This window comes from Planococcus citri, chromosome 2 (genome assembly GCF_950023065.1).
Source record: "Planococcus citri chromosome 2, ihPlaCitr1.1, whole genome shotgun sequence".
Classification (NCBI taxonomy): domain Eukaryota; kingdom Metazoa; phylum Arthropoda; class Insecta; order Hemiptera; family Pseudococcidae; genus Planococcus; species Planococcus citri.
The window spans coordinates 84181658-84202835 of NC_088678.1; the positions used below are offsets into that span (position 1 = coordinate 84181658).

The 21178-nt window shown below is 41.2% G+C and overlaps 3 protein-coding genes and 1 long non-coding RNA gene across 9 annotated transcripts; 2 read left to right on the forward strand and 2 right to left on the reverse strand.

The window, feature by feature from the left end:
- Nucleotides 1-2561: 2561 nt before the first annotated feature.
- On the forward strand, nucleotides 2562-4135 carry LOC135838167 (superkiller complex protein 8). The gene has a single exon (XM_065353785.1). The coding sequence runs from the start codon at nucleotides 2859-2861 to the stop codon at nucleotides 3984-3986; it is 1128 nt and encodes a 375-aa protein (XP_065209857.1). The 5' UTR covers nucleotides 2562-2858; the 3' UTR covers nucleotides 3987-4135.
- Nucleotides 4136-7929: 3794 nt separating this feature from the next.
- LOC135838164 (ileal sodium/bile acid cotransporter-like) lies at nucleotides 7930-12717 on the reverse strand. The gene is made up of 7 exons (XM_065353781.1): nucleotides 12522-12717; nucleotides 11672-12137; nucleotides 11237-11511; nucleotides 10132-10306; nucleotides 9154-9416; nucleotides 8759-8945; nucleotides 7930-8643 (listed from the first exon to the last, which is right to left on the reverse strand). Exons 2-7 carry the CDS (start codon nucleotides 12045-12047, stop codon nucleotides 8438-8440), a joined length of 1482 nt encoding a protein of 493 aa, XP_065209853.1. The 5' UTR covers nucleotides 12048-12137; nucleotides 12522-12717; the 3' UTR covers nucleotides 7930-8437.
- A 239-nt stretch (nucleotides 12718-12956) lies between these two features.
- LOC135838170 (uncharacterized) lies at nucleotides 12957-14487 on the forward strand. Of its 3 annotated transcripts, none has more exons than XR_010557328.1 (4): nucleotides 12957-13199; nucleotides 13313-13619; nucleotides 13707-13892; nucleotides 14021-14487. It is a non-coding gene; the product is annotated as an uncharacterized LOC135838170 (long non-coding RNA). The 3 variants fall into 3 exon arrangements; XR_010557329.1 differs by having other exon boundaries at nucleotides 12957-13195; nucleotides 13343-13619; XR_010557327.1 differs by having other exon boundaries at nucleotides 12958-13199; nucleotides 13343-13619.
- An 826-nt stretch (nucleotides 14488-15313) lies between these two features.
- LOC135838158 (uncharacterized) lies at nucleotides 15314-20219 on the reverse strand. 4 transcript variants are annotated; one of them, XM_065353764.1, is made up of 7 exons: nucleotides 19925-20219; nucleotides 19529-19653; nucleotides 18668-19032; nucleotides 18443-18577; nucleotides 18259-18359; nucleotides 18025-18175; nucleotides 15314-17901 (listed from the first exon to the last, which is right to left on the reverse strand). In XM_065353764.1, exons 3-7 carry the CDS (start codon nucleotides 18972-18974, stop codon nucleotides 16472-16474), a joined length of 2124 nt encoding a protein of 707 aa, XP_065209836.1. In that variant the 5' UTR covers nucleotides 18975-19032; nucleotides 19529-19653; nucleotides 19925-20219; the 3' UTR covers nucleotides 15314-16471. The 4 variants fall into 4 exon arrangements, with proteins under 4 accessions (XP_065209836.1, XP_065209837.1, XP_065209838.1 ...); XM_065353765.1 differs by having other exon boundaries at nucleotides 19915-20219; XM_065353766.1 differs by lacking the exon at nucleotides 19925-20219 and adding an exon at nucleotides 19736-19903.
- Nucleotides 20220-21178: the final 959 nt, after the last annotated feature.

Here is a 21178-nt window from a genome sequence, read left to right on the forward strand (position 1 = left end):
GTACATAGGTACGCAGATATGTACTCGTAGATGACGACATTCGACGAATTGCATTTGTGTGGCGATTTTCACGATAGTAAAAAAAAAAACAAACGAAGAAACCGTTTTTTTCGACAAAATATAGGTCCTGGACCATGGAATCTGAATCCGGAGAAAAATGTGCACAAAGACAGCTCTAAACTTAATCGAGATACGACGACCTCGAATTAACTTGACACCTGAAAATGAAAATGTATTTGCCGTTTCGAAAAAACCCAACTCCGAATGGGTCAGAAAACGTGTTTTAAAGTGCGAAATTTGATGTTTTTTTTAACGTAAATTTTGAGTTCAAAAAAGTGCAATTTTCCAGTAGAAGCGCGCTTCGTCATGGCGATTGGAAACCGGCATTGAATTCCCCGTACCAAAAAACTACTGTCCCCAAAAATTCAATGAGCTGGAAAAAAGTGGTCAAATTCTGCATTTTTAATGACGTTTTCTGACTACTTAATGCGAGCATACCGAATCCAAAAATGACGTTTGTTTTGCAATCGGACTCGTATTCGGCAAAATATTCGCAATTTCTCACTGAAGTTACGTCACAGACAAAAATGGACACTGCATTCGGACTAGGCTTGCTCGAATTAGTCGAAAACGAAAACGACCCTTTACTCGATTTTTTTGAAAATCAAAAAAATCCAAAAAATCCAAATAGGTACGTTCGTACATTTTTTCGGAAAAAAAACTTTTTGTCGCCAATCGAGCTGAAAATCTGGTTCGAGTGGTTTTTTGGGACGGCAAACTCATTTAGACTTGAAAAAAAGTTGTAAAATTTTTCATTTTTTGTGACATTTTCTGACTAATTCAGCGTGCTCCAATTAGTCGGAAAACGCGATTAGAAAAATGCAAAATTCGACAACTTTTTTTCGGGTCATTTTTGATTTTATGATGTCAAAAAAAGGCTGTCTCCGCAAGAACTGAGCGCTCTGGTGAAAATCTGACGCCGGCAATGAATTCGCCCTCCCAAAAAAAACCCTCTGAACCAGCTTTTCGCCTGCTTTGCTTTTCAGCTCGATTGGCGAATTCGCGATTGGTGAGAAAACGATTTTTTTTTAAAAAAAATGTAAGTATGAACGTACCACGGTACCACTTTGGAGTTTTTATTTTTTTTATTTTCAAAAAAATCAAGTAAAGAGTCGTTTTCGAATTTCGACTAATTCGAGCAAGCCGAGTCCGAATCTGGTGTCCGTAGTTCTGTTCATGTAGGTAATAATTAATTATTATCTTCAGTGAATGAAATGAAATTTTTGTGATATTTCATATTATTGATATTGATAGAAAAGTTGAAAACATGAACAGTTGGATGCAGTGATGGCAGCGTTCGCAAAAATTTGAACGGCGTTCGCGTTCACGTTCATTTAAAAAGAACGCGTTCGCGAACGGCGTTCGCGAACGCGATCGTGAACGTATGTCGTTCGCGAACGAGAACGCAAATGCATGATTCGGGAGACAATGATTAGGGATATTCGTTTAGGCACACTTTTTACACTAGTGTAGTGCACTCTATTCGTTTTGTTCAAGGTCACTCGGTGTATACACCAATTTTATTCGTTTTGTTCCAGTGTAAGGCTTGGTGTAAGAAAGTGTATACACTATTTACACCCATTTCAAAGTCGGTGTGAGCAGTGTAGTGTAAGAAGAGTATGATATCAATTTTATAAAATCATTTTGTTATCAATTATTCCATCATGGAGAATGAATATTTTAGTTCTTTTATTAAGATATGTTTTATTTTTTATAAAAATTGAGTTTTATGTGATGACATGTGGTGTATGGTTTACACCAAATACACCAAAGTGCAGATTCTGATTTTACACCTGGTGTAAATTTCGTGTAGTGCATTACACTAGTGTACACTAGTGTAAAAAGTGTATGCCTAAACGAAAACGACTATTAATGAATTGCAGCAAGTAACAGTGACATCCTAGGCCTATTCTAAACGCAATTTTTGCATTTTTATTGAAAAATAACTAAAAAGGGGTAAAAATTCTATACTTTACCCCTTTTTTTCAATGAAAATGGCTCAAAATGCAAAATTTGCCTGAAAAATGTTTCAAACTTTGAAATTTGCGTTCAATCAAAACGAACGCCGTTCACGTTCGCGTTCTTTCAAAAAAGAACGCGTTCCGTTCGCGTTCGCGTTCACGTTCGCGAACGCTGCCATCACTGGTTGGATGTTGGATTGGAATAATTTTCAATTTTGGAAAGTTGCAAAGTTGGAATATTTTCAATTTTGAATTTTGAATTTTGATGTTTATGATGTGATTTAGCGATTTACAAAGTTGCTTGACGCTTGTTGAGAAATGAAAATTGAAAATTTGAAAATATTGAAAACTTTCACTCTTTCAGTCAAGTCTCAAGTCAAAAGTCAAAACAAAAGTCAAACATATTTTCATTGCCCGGACGCCCGGAGCGGCCTCATTTCATCGTCACGTCATGTTCATCGGCTCATCGGTCATGTTTCTATCCTCCGGCACAACTATCTATATCTTCCACCATCCAGCCAAAGCTAGAGATCGTAGTTGTTGTTATTGTGCCGCTTATCACCACATAGTATATTCCCAAATTTTGCGGTGTGTAGTTCAGTCACAGTCGTTCGGTGTAATTCGGATTAATTAAATGTAATCGCGCAAATAATTAATACCTTTTACTATACTAAGACTTACGCGTCGATTAATAACGTTTACGGATTACGAACAGTCGAGAAAGTGACCGGTTAGACAGAGTCAATCTCCGGTGATATATGGTGAGAAATGACGATAATTTGCGATACGTCGAAAGATTAAAGGAACGCCGATTGCGTGTAATAATCGATCGATACCATGTTTTCGTTGATGAATAGCGTGAAAGATGCGCATACGGATACAATATGGAGTTGCGCTTGGGGTCAAGTGAGAACTAAGCGTTTGGTGGCCGTTAGCAAGCAGAACAATACGATCGACAAAGATGCCGCCAACAACAGCGACAGCAACAGCAACAGCAAGAACAACGACAACATCGTCGACGACGACACCGCCGCCGCCGCCGCCGGCGCAGAGAAACAAGCGACAGCGGAGAAAGAAGAAGATGACGCGGTTGTGGCTGCGGTTGGTGACGACGAAGCGCGAGAAGACGACCAAGTGACCGAAATCATCGTTACAGGATCGGTAGACGATTTGGTTAAAGTGTGGAAGGTGGAAGCGGACAGGTTGGAACTGTCGAAAACGCTGGTTGGCCACTCGTTGGGCGTCGTGTCTGTGGCTTTGAATTCCGACTGCACGGTGTGCGCTTCCAGTTCGTTGGATTCGGTATTAATTTTGTGGGATTTGAAAGCCGGCAGCAAAATAAAAACCGTCATGGTAGGCCCGGTCGAGCTTTGGACGATCGCATTTTCGCCGGACGACAATTACATAATATCGGGCAGCCATTCCGGTAAAATAAACGTGTTCGGCGTCGAAAGTACCAAGCTGGAGCAGACGTTCGATACGCGAGGCAAATTCACCCTGAGCATAGCGTACAGTCCGGATGGCAAGTACATCGCGTCCGGAGCGTTGGACGGTATCATAAACATTTTCGACGTTCAAAATGCCAAGCTAACCCACACGCTAGAGGGACACGCTATGCCCATCAGATCGCTGTGCTTTTCTCCCGATTCCAAGTACTTGTTGACCGCGTCCGACGACGGTCACATGAAAGTGTACGCCGTTCAACACGCCGAAGTGGTCGGCACGCTGTCCGGTCACGCGTCCTGGGTGTTGAGCGTGGCCTTTTCGCCAGACTCGAAATACTTCGTCTCCGGCAGCGCCGATAACACCGTCAAAGTGTGGCAAATCAGCGATCTTACCTGCGTACACACCTTCAAGGAACACGCCGATCAGGTGTGGTGCGTTAAATACAACAAGGACGGATCCAAGATTGTTTCAGTGTCCGAAGATAAATCCGTAAATATTTACTCTTGTCCGTTTTCGTAAATTATTCGTGTCTCGCGCCTTACCCGCGTTTTATTATTAATAAACATTGTACAATTTTCGCATTTGATCGACCTGTACCTATATTATCATTTTGTACATTTCCTATAATTAGTACGTGCGTTTGTGTATTATATACATATTGCCGAGTACCGAGCGTGTTTTTGTTGCTTTATCGTTTATTTCCTTTCTTCTTTTGCGAAACCAAGTACCATTTTGCGCGGTTGCAATCTCAAACGTTCGAGTAGCTGATAAGGTAGGTGTAGGTACCTCTATGTGTACTGCAATCGTACAAATAACGCGTTGGAAAAAATTATTGAGAATAACAGACAAACCGAATAAAAGACGGATTAAAATTTGTTTTCCTAAATAAAAAAAAAAAAAAAAAACGAAAACGGAAATTTTTCAGAAGAACCTGCGACAGCGCGGTGGAAAATCAAGTAATTTCTTCATTCTTCACTTGGTCGATGTAATTTGAAGAAACAGCATTTCCACATAATGCACATGCGATCAGCCAATATGCCTGAATGCTCCCTCCTGATTCGCTGCTGAGTGCCCATGTCAACATAGCCCCACCCACCAGTTGCGACGAACAGCACAGTGATATGATATGTCTCGATGAAAAATAAATGCTTCGAGAAGAAATAAACCACTTATGAATTTATCTTTATTTTCCTTATTGCGTTATTTCCAATTCCAAATTTCCAATTACCAATGTTCAAAATCAAAACTGAAATTTTAGTAAGGTGTTGAATCGGCAGCTGCATTTAGAGCAGTGTTGCAAGAGTGGTGGTTTCAGCACTACTCTCACTCCTTACTCACTCCAAAGGAAATGTCAACACTCTTACTCCACTCCTACTCCACTCCTTACTCCCATTGTTTTTCATTATTTTTCAGGAATTTTGACTCTACAGATATTGAATGATTGATTATATCCATAAATTAAAGGTGTAAGATGGTAAAAGTATATCAATAATTGATAAAATAGTATCATTGATGATAATAATGAGAAAAACAGTAAAATAAACAACTAAAAAAATTGGAAATACTGAAAATACGTGAGTAACAGCAACATTTTGATGTAATTTAGTCACAGAATTAGGGGAAAAAAGAGGAGTAAGGAGTTTTGATTTGACAACACTCCAACTCCACTCCTACTCCTTTCAAAAATTCTCACTCCTTGCACTCCTTACTCCTACTCTTACTCCACTCTTGCAACACTGATTTAGAGTAAAAGTATGACGAAAATCAACTGGCAAGTGGCAAACTGGCACTCGATTTATGATAAAGGCTTTGAACTTCGCATTCGCCATTTCGTCCGTGTTTTTTCGCCAAATGTAGCAACCCAGTCAGTGCAATCTTGCACATTGTTTCATTTTGCGAAACAATAATATTACGATAATCACTGGGAAGCTTAGAAGAATCGCCTAACAGTTAACACCTGTCTGAACTCTGAACTAGTGAACTCCATTTCAAGGAGTGATTGAGCAATTGAGCTGCGGCAAGAGCTAGAAATACAAAGACTGGACATTTTTGGCGCATATTGGAAGGGAAAAGCGAAAATAAATTTGGCGGATTGGGTATAAATAAATTGCCATCAGCGGTGAAAATTGATACCGCAAAGCAAACAGCTGTTCATCTGTTAAGAAGTGGTGGGTGCTGGAGGAACGTTGGGCCAATCAGGAGGGAGCATTCGGGCATATTGGCTGATCGCATGTGCATTATGTGGAAATGCGAAGAAACAACAACGAACATGACCATTTCACCAGTAGGTAGTAGGCAACATCTATAAACTAAGAGAGGTTGTCTCACTCTCATTTTAGAAGATAGGTAAAAAATTTTTCAATCGCCCATCGACTCGCGTGACGTCACTAGAGGAAAGAAAATAAGTATGTATTGTTTGTTTACATAATTTTGCACTGTGATAATGAAGTTGAGCCGTGTTGATTAAATTTTTACGAATCATTTTTTCTAAAATCCGTTGCATTTAATTAATTAATATATTTAATCGAAGAAGAAATGAATTGAAGCAGAAGAAGAAACATTCTATTTGGTACGTAACATCGATTCGGCTTAATTATATTCATATTGTAACATTCCGAGCAGTTGTTTATAATGAGATTGAGATCTGATTTTTTTCATTGGATATTTTCTGCTTCAAATTATTATTATTGAACGTGATGTAAATTGTTAACTGAACTGTTTTCTTTCGTTTCAGTTCTATTCGTTCGTTCTGCTGAACTGCTGCTGAAGATGCGGGAGTTTCTTTGGGTAAGTGTAAGCTGTGTAAGTTGACTGATAACACAGCATCTCTTTCTAGCTCTCTTTTAAGACAGTTTTTGCAGCTCACTTTTCAAGTCATGTTCAAAATCTGTCTCTAAAATTGAAAGGGCTGGGGGCTTGGTTGTAATGACACTATCATGATTCACATTACATTTTTATTGCTGCTTACCTGATTCTACATAAATTGATTTTTATCTAATCAATTACATTTCTGGATCCAAATGTTGCTTAATGTCTCATCTTTGGGAAATTTGTGAAAACTTAGATCTGTGTTTTTTCCCTAATTGTTGGTACAATTCCGTACGTAGATTTGTAGAAAGTGGTGACGGATTTTCATAATATTTCAGTAAAAGATGAAAATGCATTTTCGTGATGTGATTTATTTCATTATTTGATATTATCTTGAACAACACTAAATAAATATTCTGAACCTGATGATGTTTTTTTGCTTTGTTTCAGTGATTCAGTGTGATTCAGTGTGATCGGCAGTATCAAAGTGTACAGATAAAAGACTAATAGATACAGAAATATAATATCATCAATCATATCCTTTTTCTTTTTCCTTTCTTCAGAGTTCAGTGATTCGTTGGTTATTAATATTTATTTTTCGTTCAACTTTTTGTATCTTCTGTGTTTTTTGTAAAAGTATCTTTATTTCTGTATTTGAATTCCTGATTTTTGCTAATAAATGGATGAATATTGAAATGAACTATTTAATTATTAATCATAATCTCATTCTGTAGGATTTTTTTAACAGATGAATTGCGTTTTTCGAGAGAAAAAAAACTTAAAAGATCGCTGAGGTTCTCTTTTTTTTCATTAGCTGTGTGTATAATAATTTGCACCTTGAAGTAGTAAGTTTTGAACGGTAATTGCTTAGTTTTCGAATGAAAAAACACGCTACAGAGAATAAAATTATGGACATTATTAATTTTTAAAATACTAGTGTATCCACTAAAAATTTTGTGCATTTTTGATTCCAATCCCAATGTCTATAGTGTACAGCATGTTTTTACTTCTTCAAACTTTGAAAACTTTTTATTGTTAGAAGCTAGGGCTTCTAAGTTCTAATGATAGACCATATTAAAGAGCACAAAATTCTGAACACTTTGGATTTTTAAAATACGTAGGTGTTCACTGAAAATTTCGATTAATTTCAATTTAAATTGAACACTTGGTGAAACTTCACGAATAAAAATGCTCGTAAAATCGTCATTATTCCACGAAATTCAATAATTTTTACACCAATCGATCTAAAATTTGAATATCTTGAAATTAAGTTCTATTAAAATTTTACCCAAACCCCTTCGTTTGTCCAAAAAATCGAAAAAACCACGAAATATGGGCTATTACCGCTTCAGTAAGAAGTTGGCTTCCTCCAGTGACGTCACGCGCCGCGGTGCGGAAAAGCGGGGACTGTTCCCAGGCGCCAACGCCGGATACGGGTTATGAGACAACCTCTCTTAGTTTATATGTAGATGTTGGGTAGTAGGTAGTAGGTACGAGTACATACTAGGTAGGTCTAGGCACCACAAGCGAGTCGTAATTTCATTCTACACGAATCTAAAGTTGGCTCGGCCAACAATACATACACATACACATAATAATATACCAAGTTACCGACAATGCGCTAGAGTTGGAAAAATTGACACGAGGACGCGAATTCGTATTGAAGCATACGAGTACTAGTACGATGCGGTAGCGCAGCCAAGATTTATCCAAACGCGATGCGAATGAAACCAAGTTTTTTTCGCAGGCAAATGAGAAATTTCAAAGACTCGCGCACACTACTCGTGAAAACGCTTCTTTTCGCGCGTTTATATGAAAAATTTAATCACGAAAAGTGGTAGCGACGGTGGTGTTTACTCTGGTCGACTCTTGGCTACGCTGCCGCGTCGTACTATCGCAGCATTTATTTATTAAAACGAAAAACAACATCACCAACTTAATAGCTCGTAAAAAAAAATGTAAACAAATTCGGAGACAAATGATACGCGTAAGTAGATATCTAGATACATGAAATCAGTTCCTACGCCCTCTCCCAACCCATACAGAAAAATCAACAAAAAAAAAGGTCGTCAGGAACGCGGGTTGCTAGTCTAATACTTATAGGTAAAAAACACGCCGACGTGGACAGACGACAGAGACAGAAGAGCGAAGATAGCTTTGGTTCAATCGGTAGGCGCGTCGTTTATCAACGAAATAGCCGACACACGATCTTCGGCCGGATAATTGGTCTGGACGGCGGCAGCGGTGTCGGTCGCGTCGGTCGCATTTTTCGTCTGATCGCATTTCTTGTCACGGCGGCCAAATTTGCTAATCAAGTACAGGAACATGATGGGTAACGGCGTCATCAACGCAACGGCCACAGGAACAACTGAAAAAGGTCGTAAGTCACAAGTCACAATGCGGGTACGGGGGTGTCGGGGGTACGGTAATCTATTTAAGCGGTGAAAGCCGAAAGGTTGGCAAACGTAGTGCGCAGTACTCACCGGTAGTGAGATCGGCCTCAGGCTGACCTAAAGAGAATCTCAACATAAATATGGCTATGCCGGTGTTTTGAACGCCGGTTTCAATTGACAGAGCGAGGCAATCTTCGTAGCAACGTCCAAAGTATACGGATACGCACCACGCTAGCACGTAGCCCAATAACGGTAAACATAAACCAGCTAACAAAATCTACAACAATAATCAAATCGAAACGTACCGCGTTGTTAATTATTTTGTTTAAAACGCTTTAAACTACGTACATATTTTAAACGCGTTTAAAACGCAAAAAACCTGAAAATTTTATAATTACGAGACTTTTTTTTTTGTGAAATTATCGAATGTACATACAAACAAAAACTGACTGGAAGAAAAAAAAACAGACTACCGCGGTACTTACTTGCCACGTAAACAGCTTGAATAAGTAAAAATTGGTAACTGAAGCGAAAATGATGATGAACAGGATGAGACAAGACGAAAACGGTTTCAATATTCTGACCATGAGCTGAGAGAATTTCGGGCATCTGCTTTGCAAAACAAGTCCGATAATGAGAGGCGGTAAAAGCGAAACCGCGTAAATCGCTATTTGCCGATAAGGCACAACCATCGCTCCTTTGTCGAATATAACACGGCCCAACGTGAAAGTCCACAGCGGTATGGTAACTGCGCAATCAATAATCGTCGTATTCGTCATTAATACGAGAGTACGAGTACGAGTAGGTACGAAAAAAAATCTAGCAAATCGAACAAGCTGAGGGGTTGAAATCGAAACGCTCAACGCCTAATACTCTCGGGCATACGAAATGCCATAAAAAAAAACCGATAGCACTTTTCGTACGTTTTTTCATTCGTCGTCGATGTACGTAACTCATTTTGAATTTATAATCTAAACGTTACCCAACGATATTTCATCGTAGGCAATGAATGCGAATTCCAAACAAGCGGAAGAATACGAGTAAGCGAAACGGGCAATTTCTTCGAGCGTATCAAAAAACAAAATAGGCAGACGATAGAACATCTAATATCGTATTTCAGTCAAAATGAATAATACGTAATACGCGAGTAGGTAATGGAAACCAGATTCAAATAAATCGTGGACGGCCAATTTTTTTAAAAGCTATAATAGTTGAGAAAAAGAAAAATTTGAATGCGCGCTTCGTACAGCCCGAATAAAAGACGATACGGGCTCGCGAGAAATTTTCCGCTGATTTTTAAAACGAAAATCGCCGTTTTCTTTCATACATACTCGTATATGCTTATGCACTTTGGCAACCTCTTTGGTTGAATGATGAATGAAACTCGTAGGTACTGGATCGTGCGGCTAGACATAATTATAGGCTATGTAGTATGTACCGAGTTTCGGTGCAAGTTTACTTACAAAATGCGAATAAATTGCTGATAGACGTAATGGTAATGCTCAAGTTTAAATTTCCTCCCAACATACAGATCCAAATATTGGACGCTCCGCCGCTAGGACTAACTCCCGTGAAGAATAAGCCGAGCTGCAGGGGAACCGAGTCTGGGAATACAAGTTTACCTATGGCGAAACCGATCTGCAAAGTAAAAATAAAAAATCACAATCGCAATCGAAATCTGTCGCGAGCCGCGACCAATACTATTCCGAATATGTAAAGAAAAGAATAGCGAACGTCACTCGACGATCGAGTAATACTCGTAGGCCACAGGCAGTAAGTAGGTACACTCCATACGCTCGCCACGCCCGCGCCATCGTGAACGAATGGACGAATAAAAAAAATTAATCAGCGGTATTCGGTTCGCGCTGGTGCACGCGATAAATGGTACGATTATTACCTAATGACGGTTGACGGTACTGAATTCGGCGGTGAACCTGGCGAACGGATAGCATTTATTCGTAAAGACAAAATTTAAATCCGCAACACCGCGTAGACGATTGCGCGACTCGGCGAATTTGAGCGTACGCTAATTATCGGCCGATGATGACGATGACGATGGAGCGATTTTCGGCCACACTCGGCTCATCGACGTACGTTTCTGCTTTGTGATTGACATCGATAATTTGGTAACGCTGAAAAAATAGTCGACTAATCGCCGCTCTGGCTGTCGCCTGACGGTGGTTTGAATATTCGTAATTACGCGTATCGACGTAGGTACATACGTAAATTTGCGACCGATTCTAGCGCGTCTCGATCATAACGGAAATGGCCGACAACTCGAACGAGCCGGAGCGGCATAAAGGCGCGAAATGTCGCGTAAAACATTTCTACGTTACCAACATACCAACACACCAGCCAGCATCGTCATTCGTTATTTGGTCGTAGATGAGAATGAGAATAGGCCTGCTCGGTGGTTAAACAATCCGCGTGGGTGTGGGCGTGGGCCGTGGGCACGCGCGCGGTAATAGACGACGGTGAACGACTCGACGATTGACCTTTGCTATTCTTCTCGAGCAAGAGCATCGTGCGACGGCGACGGCGACGCCCAACCAATAACCATATACTTACCAACGGCATAAATAAAAACTGACACACCATTCCAATTAGCGGTCCCAGTGGTCTCGTGAAATTCTCTTTGACCACGTTCAAATCCAACGCGCAACCAAAATTTACGAATATAATCGATACTAGAATGGCAACGCTGGCTGTGAAAATATGATCTATCAATCGACTTTTCCTGACAGCGGTGATTGGCATCCGACCAATAGATTCCAACGTCGTCGTCGTCGTCTCATCGTAGTAGCTGCTATTGTTGTTGTTGTTGTTTTCATCTTTGGCAGAAGCTGTAAAAACGACATACGATAGTACACTTAGTAGGCAGGTAGAGGTACTTATTAATTATTTCACAATACGACGACCAAACAGGAGCTCAAAGTCGCAAATCGCGACAGCGTTACAACAATACGTAAAGCCGCGAATGCGAATGCGAATGAGAATAATTACCGTCCAATAGTAGGTCAACTTTCACATCCGCGTAGCCCATAAAGGTCGGGCTCACGTTGAAAGACGAAGAGAAGAATCGGGTGTTGCCCATCTCGGACTGCTCGCTGTCGGATGGTATTCGAATAGTAGACGGCCAACACGATAATATAGGCGAGCAAACGGGCCGCACACCGATCGCCGATCCGCAATCCACCAGAGTCAGGTTGAAATTCACTTTGGTAACTCGATCTATTTCGGCGGCAGACAAAAGGCTCGGATCGAACGTTACGCTCCAATATTTGCAATTTACCGCGGGCGAGGCCACCGCAATGTACAATACCGACGCGAACAAAATCAAATACACTAACAAGTAGTGGAAGGGCCACAGCGGACACATATTGATTATATCAGCTGTACTCTGTAGCTACTTATCTCGCACTCGGCTGCTATAGTTTCGATTTCGTACGGGTGTTTCAGTATCGGCAATCTGAAACAGAAATCGCACACTTTCAGTATCAGCTTCGTAAAGGTCGCACGAAACTGCCCATTCTACAGAGCTATTAACTAGGCAGCGACGCGATGCCAAGTAATTCGCGACAACTATTACACGTAGCTGTAGCTGTAGCTGTAGCTGTAACTACATATTATGCAGATGCATTTCCCACCGATTACAGGCGTTAACAAACTAAACGCAGTCCGCAACGCTCGACCATCAAATTCAAAAATATCGGATTAATAGTTTTGCGTCAGGTCTTAGGTACATAGCCCGTAGGTGAGACACTGAGACCTTGTAACTTTCATCAACTTTCACCCAGTGACCAGCGACTTGACAAACTGAATAGCGGTGAAAACACCACTTACAACCACTTACATCAGCACAGCATTTCCATTCAACGGCACAATCATCAGGAGCAATGCTCAAACATGTTTTTCGAAATTTAAACTCCGCGAACAATTAATAAAATAACAATTACGGTTTTAATTATCTTTTTAACTGATATTATTATTATTATTATCTTTGGGAAAAACCACTACGCACGTACACCACAACACCACACCACACGAAGCAACCAGCGCGTAGGTAAACGTAGGCAGCAGCAGCAGCAAGGTTGCCAACCGAAAAATTATTCATCAGCCCGGAACAGAACCGAAACCGAGATCCGTTAACTCGAGTTCGAGTCCCGCTGTCGGCGCTGTCACGGGGCTGACCACCCGACGCACGGGCTGTAAGTTTACCGAGTCCGAGTTCCGTTTTCCGTTATTGTTACGGTACGACGTGATCTGACGTCATCGTACTAGATTCGATTCTCTTCTAATTTTTCATTTTAGATGAAAAATTTAAAAAATATTTTTTTAATGTAAGTAGAAGTACTGTTTGTAATCATTTATGGTAATTGCTAATTGCGTTGTGTTTTGAGTTCAAGTTTTACGCAGAATGCAAAACCCTTTTGTTGATTTGAACTATGAACGGAAACCAGCCGGGAATGAGATATGTTTCATGATTTCATAATTTTCATCCGTCCTTCGTCGAGTCGAGTCGCGAATGTAGGTACGTAATATGTAGTAAATAGTAATCGATAAATTAAATTTGTGTTTACCTTTAATACCTCCTTTACCCTGTGCAGTATGATTGTTGAATCTCATTTCTCAACGTTGTCATAGGTATATAGTTGATATTATTTTATTCGGCAGATGGTCCGCGGCTGACCACACAGTTCCAATCGCCAATCGTGTCTCCCAACTCTCGAATGAACATTTATATTTCACATTTCACACAACGTTATGTTTCATGTTTTCTCGTATCATGTCGCTCGCCACCGACGGTTATGCAGTTGGAATTTCTCATTATCAGATGGTTTGCTGAGAACAGTGAACATGGACGTTTTAAGATTGTACGAAAATTCATTCTGCAACGATGAAAGTTTGATTGTTCTGGTTCAAATGTTTGGATACTCGGTTAGGTAATTAGGTACTATCGAAGTAACATTTCAAGTATGTAGTTGATTGCCTTCGACCGTATATACGAGTAATAACGTCGATATATTTTTATTTTCAGATCCGTGTTAATGTTTAGAACTATTTCCAGGTAATTTCTCAAGAAAAAGGCGAGTAGGCGTTTCTGCGAACCGTTCTTGACCCGACCTGATTCGATTCGATTCGGAAGAGGAGGAAAAACAAATACGCGTTAACATCTTTAAAACTACAATGTCCGACGTCTTCTACCAAAATTCCATTTTCCAAGGTATGAATTCTGAAATACAATTATCTCCCATGTTACTTTCCGCTGGACTGGCGTATTTTACGCAGCTTCATTCGTGTTACTCTCGGCCGTTTCTTGGTACGAGCTTTATCCAATTTGATCTTTTATAGATTCTGCAAAATTGTATTGTACGGAACATTCGAAGACGACGAGACGACGACAATCACGAACTACTCGTATCTTATTTCCTTTATATCATTCTCTTGCCCGTTTTGTTTTCAAGTGGACGGAGAACTGATATGGGGAGTGAAGATATTGCAAAACAGTGACGGTCATACGCGTAGTTCGGGTGTACAATTGTACATAAATAATACGTATACGGTATACCTATGATCTAAGCTGTACATTAGAAAATCTAACCTAGGTGGTGTGGTAGGATATCTTCTTAATTTCTCGCGTTATATGTACGAGTATTTTCAGTATTCCAGTTCATCGATCCGTCGATGCCATGTGCCATATGCCTATTGTTTATTACCCACTTGTAATTTTGAATTACGTAATTTATGTACCTACCTATATGTAATTATGTACATTACATACGTATTATGTAGAATAGTAAAAATGTATAGGCACTCGACTACTTGTGTATCAATTTTTAACGCGTTCGTTTATTCGATCAAACATCCGATCACCTGCTACTTGCTGAGCCTATCGGTGTTCGGCGATAGTTTAGAAACGATGGTGAAACGTCGTCGCGACATACGTCACTTTTCGCAATTCTGTTCGTTGCACTTGCACCTCTACCTGCGTATTTTACGAGTATTAATACGCTAGACGCGAGATAGACATTTTGAAGCTTCATTGACGATTGCGAGCGATGCGAGCGCGTGATTTTTGAGCGATATTTTTCATTTCATTCGATTCCGAATTCCGTATTCTGTTCAGGAAGTTGAGTCGCGTTTCACTTACCAGTGACCTATACATATTACATACGTCCTACACCTTGGTTAGTAAGTAAGTCTCGTACACGACGTGGGACTATCGAGGAATGAAGAACAACTGAAAGACGGTCGAATGAAATCTGATCAGTTATTTCCACTAATCCGAATTCACCTATACTCTTGACTGAAAATCTTTAAAAACCGACAAATGTTTATCGAAGCTGTATAGTGTACGTAGCTAATACTAATACAGCTATGTAGTATGTACCGCCGGCACCAGACCACCACAGTACAGCGCAACTTGAAAGAAAAGCTTCAACCGGAACGGGGTATCATTTCGATTTTTCACTTCTCAGAGTACCTAGGTAGGTAGTAGGTACTTTCTTTTTCTATAGATGTCAAAAGCGTAAAGCCTGCGTTGCGTTGGTGGTTCTGCTCATTTCGGAGGAAATGCATCGCACAAATTGATTCGATCGTACTCGTATGATTTATAATTATAATTATCGAATAAATATTACACGATACGTGGGTAGTATTTTAATAATGCAAAAAATTTCAAAACGATGCTTAACTTTCAAGATTATACATATGTATTATGTAGGTAAATAATAGGTAATAGGTATGTATGGTATGTATAAATTATACGCGTAAAATTGCGGACTAACGTAAACTCGTATATGCGACATGCGTAAATCGCTAATTACAAAATTTTCGTATCAACGCGGATCAACAGCGCAGCGCGGCGCGGCGCGAGCGTTATTTCAACTCGATAAATGCATCGGTCGTTTTCGTTTATTTAGCCTATTTGTACGTATTTACATTCTCGGAGACGCGTCAACGCGAAAGCACAAAATTGCTGATCGGTTAAAGTTAAAAGGTGCCGGATTCCCATTTCCCACTACTAAAAGAAGAGAATTTTGAAACATAAATTCTCCGACGTTCGAGTATTCGAATGTTGGCGGAAATTCGCATCAATGCCAACTCGTACACTACGATGACCTGGCCACGTTCGATATTAGTCAACTTTTTTAGTTTTTTCCGATTGAAACTCGGCTGTTTGTACGTCGCCGCAGGTAAGCGGAAGGAAAGTACCTACACGAATAATACACTACACTCGCGGGTCGTACACGCAAATATTTCATTTCGTTATTAGGTATGTAGGTAAGGTACTCTTCTCTTTCCGCGCATTCGATTTTTTTCGACAGAACTAAACATAATCGTTTCTTCGGCTCCGATTAATTCGAATAATCGACGTTTCACGTCGTATTTCGGAGCAAATAAAAAATTACGTAGGTACCTTCGAGAAAAGAACACCAACAGTAGTTACCGAAATATTTCGTTTTCACGAAAACGCCGCCGGATTCAATTTCTACTGCGTAGACTTACACTATGCATTATTAACGAATAAAATACCCAAATTAAGGGGGAAACAAATAATAAAAACCGAATTTCAAACACTCGATTCATTTCTCAACGCGTAATGACGTACAATCGCTTAGACATAATTACGATACATTTACAAAACCAAATTGAATTTGTTCCGAGAAACGACGGAACGACGCTGTAACGAAAAAAACAAAAACGAAAGAAAAAACAATTTTGTCGATATTCCGACTCGCGTAATATCGTCCATTAGAGGTTGGATAATGGCAAGGGCGAGTCGATAATTACGCGTTCCAATCAAACCGATGATGATGACGACGGCGGCGGCGGCGGCGGCGACGACGAGAGAAAATCTCTATTGTAATTGAGGTAAAATTTCATGGCATTAGGCAAGGGCAACGATTGAATTTTTCTTTCCACGCACGCGCGGTATTTCAGCGATATGGAACTGGAAGAAGAATCGGCCGAACCGGCTGCCTCGACATCCGAACCGTCCTCTTCGTCTTCGTTTTCGTCTTCGTCTTCGTCTTGGCAAGACGAATCTTCGGTAAAGTCGGAATCTTGGTCGCTATCGATTTCCATTTCATCGTTGTTGGTAGACTCGGCAAAGGACGATTCGTTGCTGGCCGCCGAAAATTTGCCGTCGTCGCTTTCTTCGCTGATACCGCTGTCTAATTTCTCTCGTTTCATCAGCTTTTTCGGTTGACGATCGCCATCGCTGGTAGATTCTTCGCCCTCGTCCGACGCTGCCGCCGCCGCTTCTTTGCGAGCGTTACGATGCGAATCGTGATGTCTAACCAGCGAACAATGTTTTTTGGTGGCTTTGATTTTGGTCGCGAATCGGCCTTTTCTCAATTTGATGGCGATGTGACGCGGTCTGGACGACACGGTTGCGCTCGCCACGCTGCTGGTTTCGTCGGTGACATCTGGCACGGTGTTGTTTAAATCGCTTCTTTTTTCAACGTCGTCGCTACAACGATTCTGTTCCCGCACGACGCGGTATTCGTCGTCGTCGTTTTCTTTGTCGTCTTTGTTATCGTTGATACGGTCGCTACTTTGGCTTTTAGCACCGACATCGCAGCTACTGCCGCTGCCGCTGCCGCTGGCGCAAAAATTATCTACGCTTCTGTTACTCGCGATATTTTCTTCGTCATTTTGGAGAGAGCGACCGCGACCAGTATCATCGGCGACAGCATTCTGACAACTGTCATCGTTACAATTATCGTCGATAAAATCGCTACACCGGTGGTCAGTGCTGCTGCTGCTGCTGCTGTTAGTTTCAGCGTTGCACACGCGTTCCAATGCTTCGGAATCGTCGGCGATGTCACCCTCTCGTTCGGGTCGCAGTCGAATTTCCGCGCTTGCCACGCTCGACAGCGGCGCTTCGTTGTCGCCGCGCGTATCCAAATGCGCCGATACATTATCGGAATCGTCGTTGGCGTCTTGATAGTTTCTCGTTAAATTTCTTATCAACCTTTCGAAGGCGATCGGACGAAAATTCTCGAAACGCGAGCTTTGAATGGTGAAGGCGTTTTCGACGCCCGTCGCGTCTTCGAATACCGGAATAACTACGCAATTCTCTTGGTGACACATTTTTCGCGAGCCGCTCCGCTGTTTGCATTTGCGTTTCTGCGTCAGTTCGGGTTCTTCGGCTTCGGCGAGACCACGCAGCAACGATCTAATCGACGATCGGCAAATTTCTTGCAGACGAAGAGGTTCTGGCTCAGCTGCGGATGCGGATGCGGATGCGGATGAAACGAAAACGGAAAACAGAAAACAAAAAACAAGAAAATCAGAAACGACACGATCGAGTCGAATGTCGTATAAGGTAACTCTAAATTGGTACTAACGCATCGAAATCATCGAACAGGTATTTTTATCAGCGAACTGCAACGTCGAAAAAGATACCGGTAAAACCGAACTGATTTCCCACGTCGCTTCGGATGTTCGAGTTATTTTCAGCAAATCATCTTCGCAGGGCAACACCAAAATACCACCGACCTGCGAACAAAAAATGTACGTACATGTACTCGCTAGCTAGCCTGCAACCGAACGGCAGACAACCAACCAACCGTCCAACCTACCTTCATAAATTTCTTGATATGTTCTTGGTGAGCTTCCGGGCAAGCTGCGCCGCAATAAATACGGTCGTATCTTCGGTCTTGGTTCAAGTTGAATGCGTTACCTGCGAAAAACGCGCAAACAGAAAGATTCAGCAAAGCACGCTAGCGCTAGGGCTAGGCCGAGTCAGACCGTTCGACGACTCACCTACAACGAATACAGGTTCGCAAAATTCGAAAACGTCTACGCCGCTGCATGTCTTTTTGAACAGCTCCAACTTTTCGTAGGCGTATTCGACGACATCGGCGTGTACTTCGATACCGTGATTCGTACCGTACGCACCTGAAGTGAAGCGCAGTTTCAAATTTATACAATATATGTACTACATACATAGTAGGTAATAGGTATCGATAACTTATCGCTCTCGCTTACCCAATATTAAACCGGCTAAGGTGCTGAGATAGCCGGTGCCGGAGCCAATATTCAAAAAACTGTGACCCGGTTCCAGTTTCAAGTGTTCCAGCACCTCGCTGTAAATGCAAGGAGCCGATAAATGCAGATTTCCTTGCTTCCACGCTAAATCTCGGTACGCCGTGTGCTGAAATTCCGCCAAGAAGTAGAACGCTCGATCGACCGATCGGAAAACTTTTTCTACCACGTTCGTCCTGATGTACCGCGACTTGATCAAATTGTCGATCATTTCGTCGTTGTCAGCACCCGCGCTAATCGATCCGCCCATTCTGCTTCACAATAACGTCGTCGCGTACAGTGCGCCCGTGCCCGCGCCCGCGCCACGCCTGTAACAAAAAGACGATCAACATTCAACAGTCGCCAACCGGCGCTGCGCCCCTTCCCCTCCTTTCAACCCAATTTGGCCATTTCACAGTGCAAACGTGAAAAAGTAAACACCAATAGTCCGATACCGCCGCGTTCGCACTGCCGCGCCGCGGCCATTCTCGTCGTACTCGTACCACAGACTGAATTTACGCATTTACGAGCACCGCCAAACCGATATCTTACTACTTATATGTATATGTACTGCTAAGCTCTATTTCGATACCTTATTGTCGACAAATTTCAAAATCGTTCAGGCACTACGCACGATATTGGCAGTTTTCACGAAAAGCCATCCACAGACGCATTACATTTCGCTATCGTCGCTGACGCTTCTACTCCAGTTCATGAAACACGCGCGCCAACTTACACACAGCACGTAACGTAATCGGTCGAGTTGGAGGTAAGTTCGACTCGATTATTCGTGCGAATTTCACCGTTCAAACCGAATATACTTACGTTTTCGACAAAAATCCCCTTAGAAATTACGCAAGCGGTTCAAGGTCGTTTACACGATACGAAGGATCCAGAGAAACGCATCTGATTGGATCGAATCGAGTTGCTCTTTGAAACTAGGACGCGAGCTGCAAAATAACAAAACCAAAATAATATTACACGTTAGTTTCCGTCACTATACTCGTACGAAATTGAAACCATCACTCGAACCGTCCAATGATTGTTCGCAATCGCGATTCAAAGAAACCACGATAAAGATCGACAGCAAACTAAATACCCCAGCCAGCCAGCCAGCCAGCCAGCGTAAAACAGCTAACGATGAGAATAACAACTTTTCGTCTAATTATCTACAAATAAGTTTCGAATAATAAACGCGACGATGTACGTACGTATATTTACCAGATTCGCAGTCGAGTCCAACGTCTGTTTGTTTACGTCCCAACGTTCTGTTCGCTTTTCCTGTCTCGATTCGATGAAAAATTAAACGATCGTATCATCGAATATATAATAATAATGGCGAATCGATAATAATTCGTAAATCGTCAGTTTCGCTGTCAATTACTATCGCTCGACACTTACGACTAATTTTGGCACACTTGGCTGCAATGCAACTAAGTTAAGTAATTGCGTTGTAATCGCAGTTCGTACATTATCCCTTTATCAGTAACTATTTAGCTACCTACTTTTTTGCAACATTTTTTTCTATCATCAGCTGATCGATACTTCCCCCCTCCCAACTGTCACAAACACGGTTCAGCTGATCACTAGTTCCGGACTTCCGGGCAGTTCGCTAGCACGCTAGCACCGCACGGACTACGAATCGTAACGCATCGTGAGTCGTAACTGTTTCTTTTCTCAGAAGTAGGAGCTCTGCTTAATCGGTTTCAGTTTCAGTTCCGCAGAGCACGCTGCACGCACAAGTCACGGTCACGACACTAGACGTTAAAGTACACTAGTTTTTTTTTCCGGTGCAAAAACTCGGAAGTCATCGGGTACAGTCGGAAATACTTCGTTCGACTTGTTCTATTTTTCTAGTGTGATAACTGATAACTCAAACTCTGTTCTGCTTTATAAAGATGAAAAGAAATTATATAACATTCCATTACGTACTACATTTCCATAATATTAATCGTTAGATGGTTCAATTATCATCACTTCAAGGTAGTTTTTTAATAAAGTTAAGCCCGACAGTGGTGATACTTATCGTTCACCAACTGTACATACTCCACAAAACATAATATCATATCACATAAGTACGCAAATTTGGATTATATGAGTTGAAAAACAATTGTTGAAAGCTCGGAAATACGTAATAATCTACTTAATTCAACTTGTTTACTGTGTTTTCATATTTTCATTCTCAGTTCGCGGTGATTATGTCAATAATCTTCGCATCTACAGTGACAGTGGTTTTTCAATCAACATCAACTATCGAGTAAGTTCATATGAACATCATTAGTATGCTTTAGTTGTGGAAAAATACTTGACATCAAAAATTTGAATTTGAAAAACCAGTGTCAGGGAAGATCATCATTGATAAAAATAATAAAATCATCGCACCTTACCAGGGTTGTAAGGTAATTTATGTCGGTAAATTACGGCGGTATTTTACCGTATTTTACGGTATTTTACCAAAAGTTTATTACCGTATTT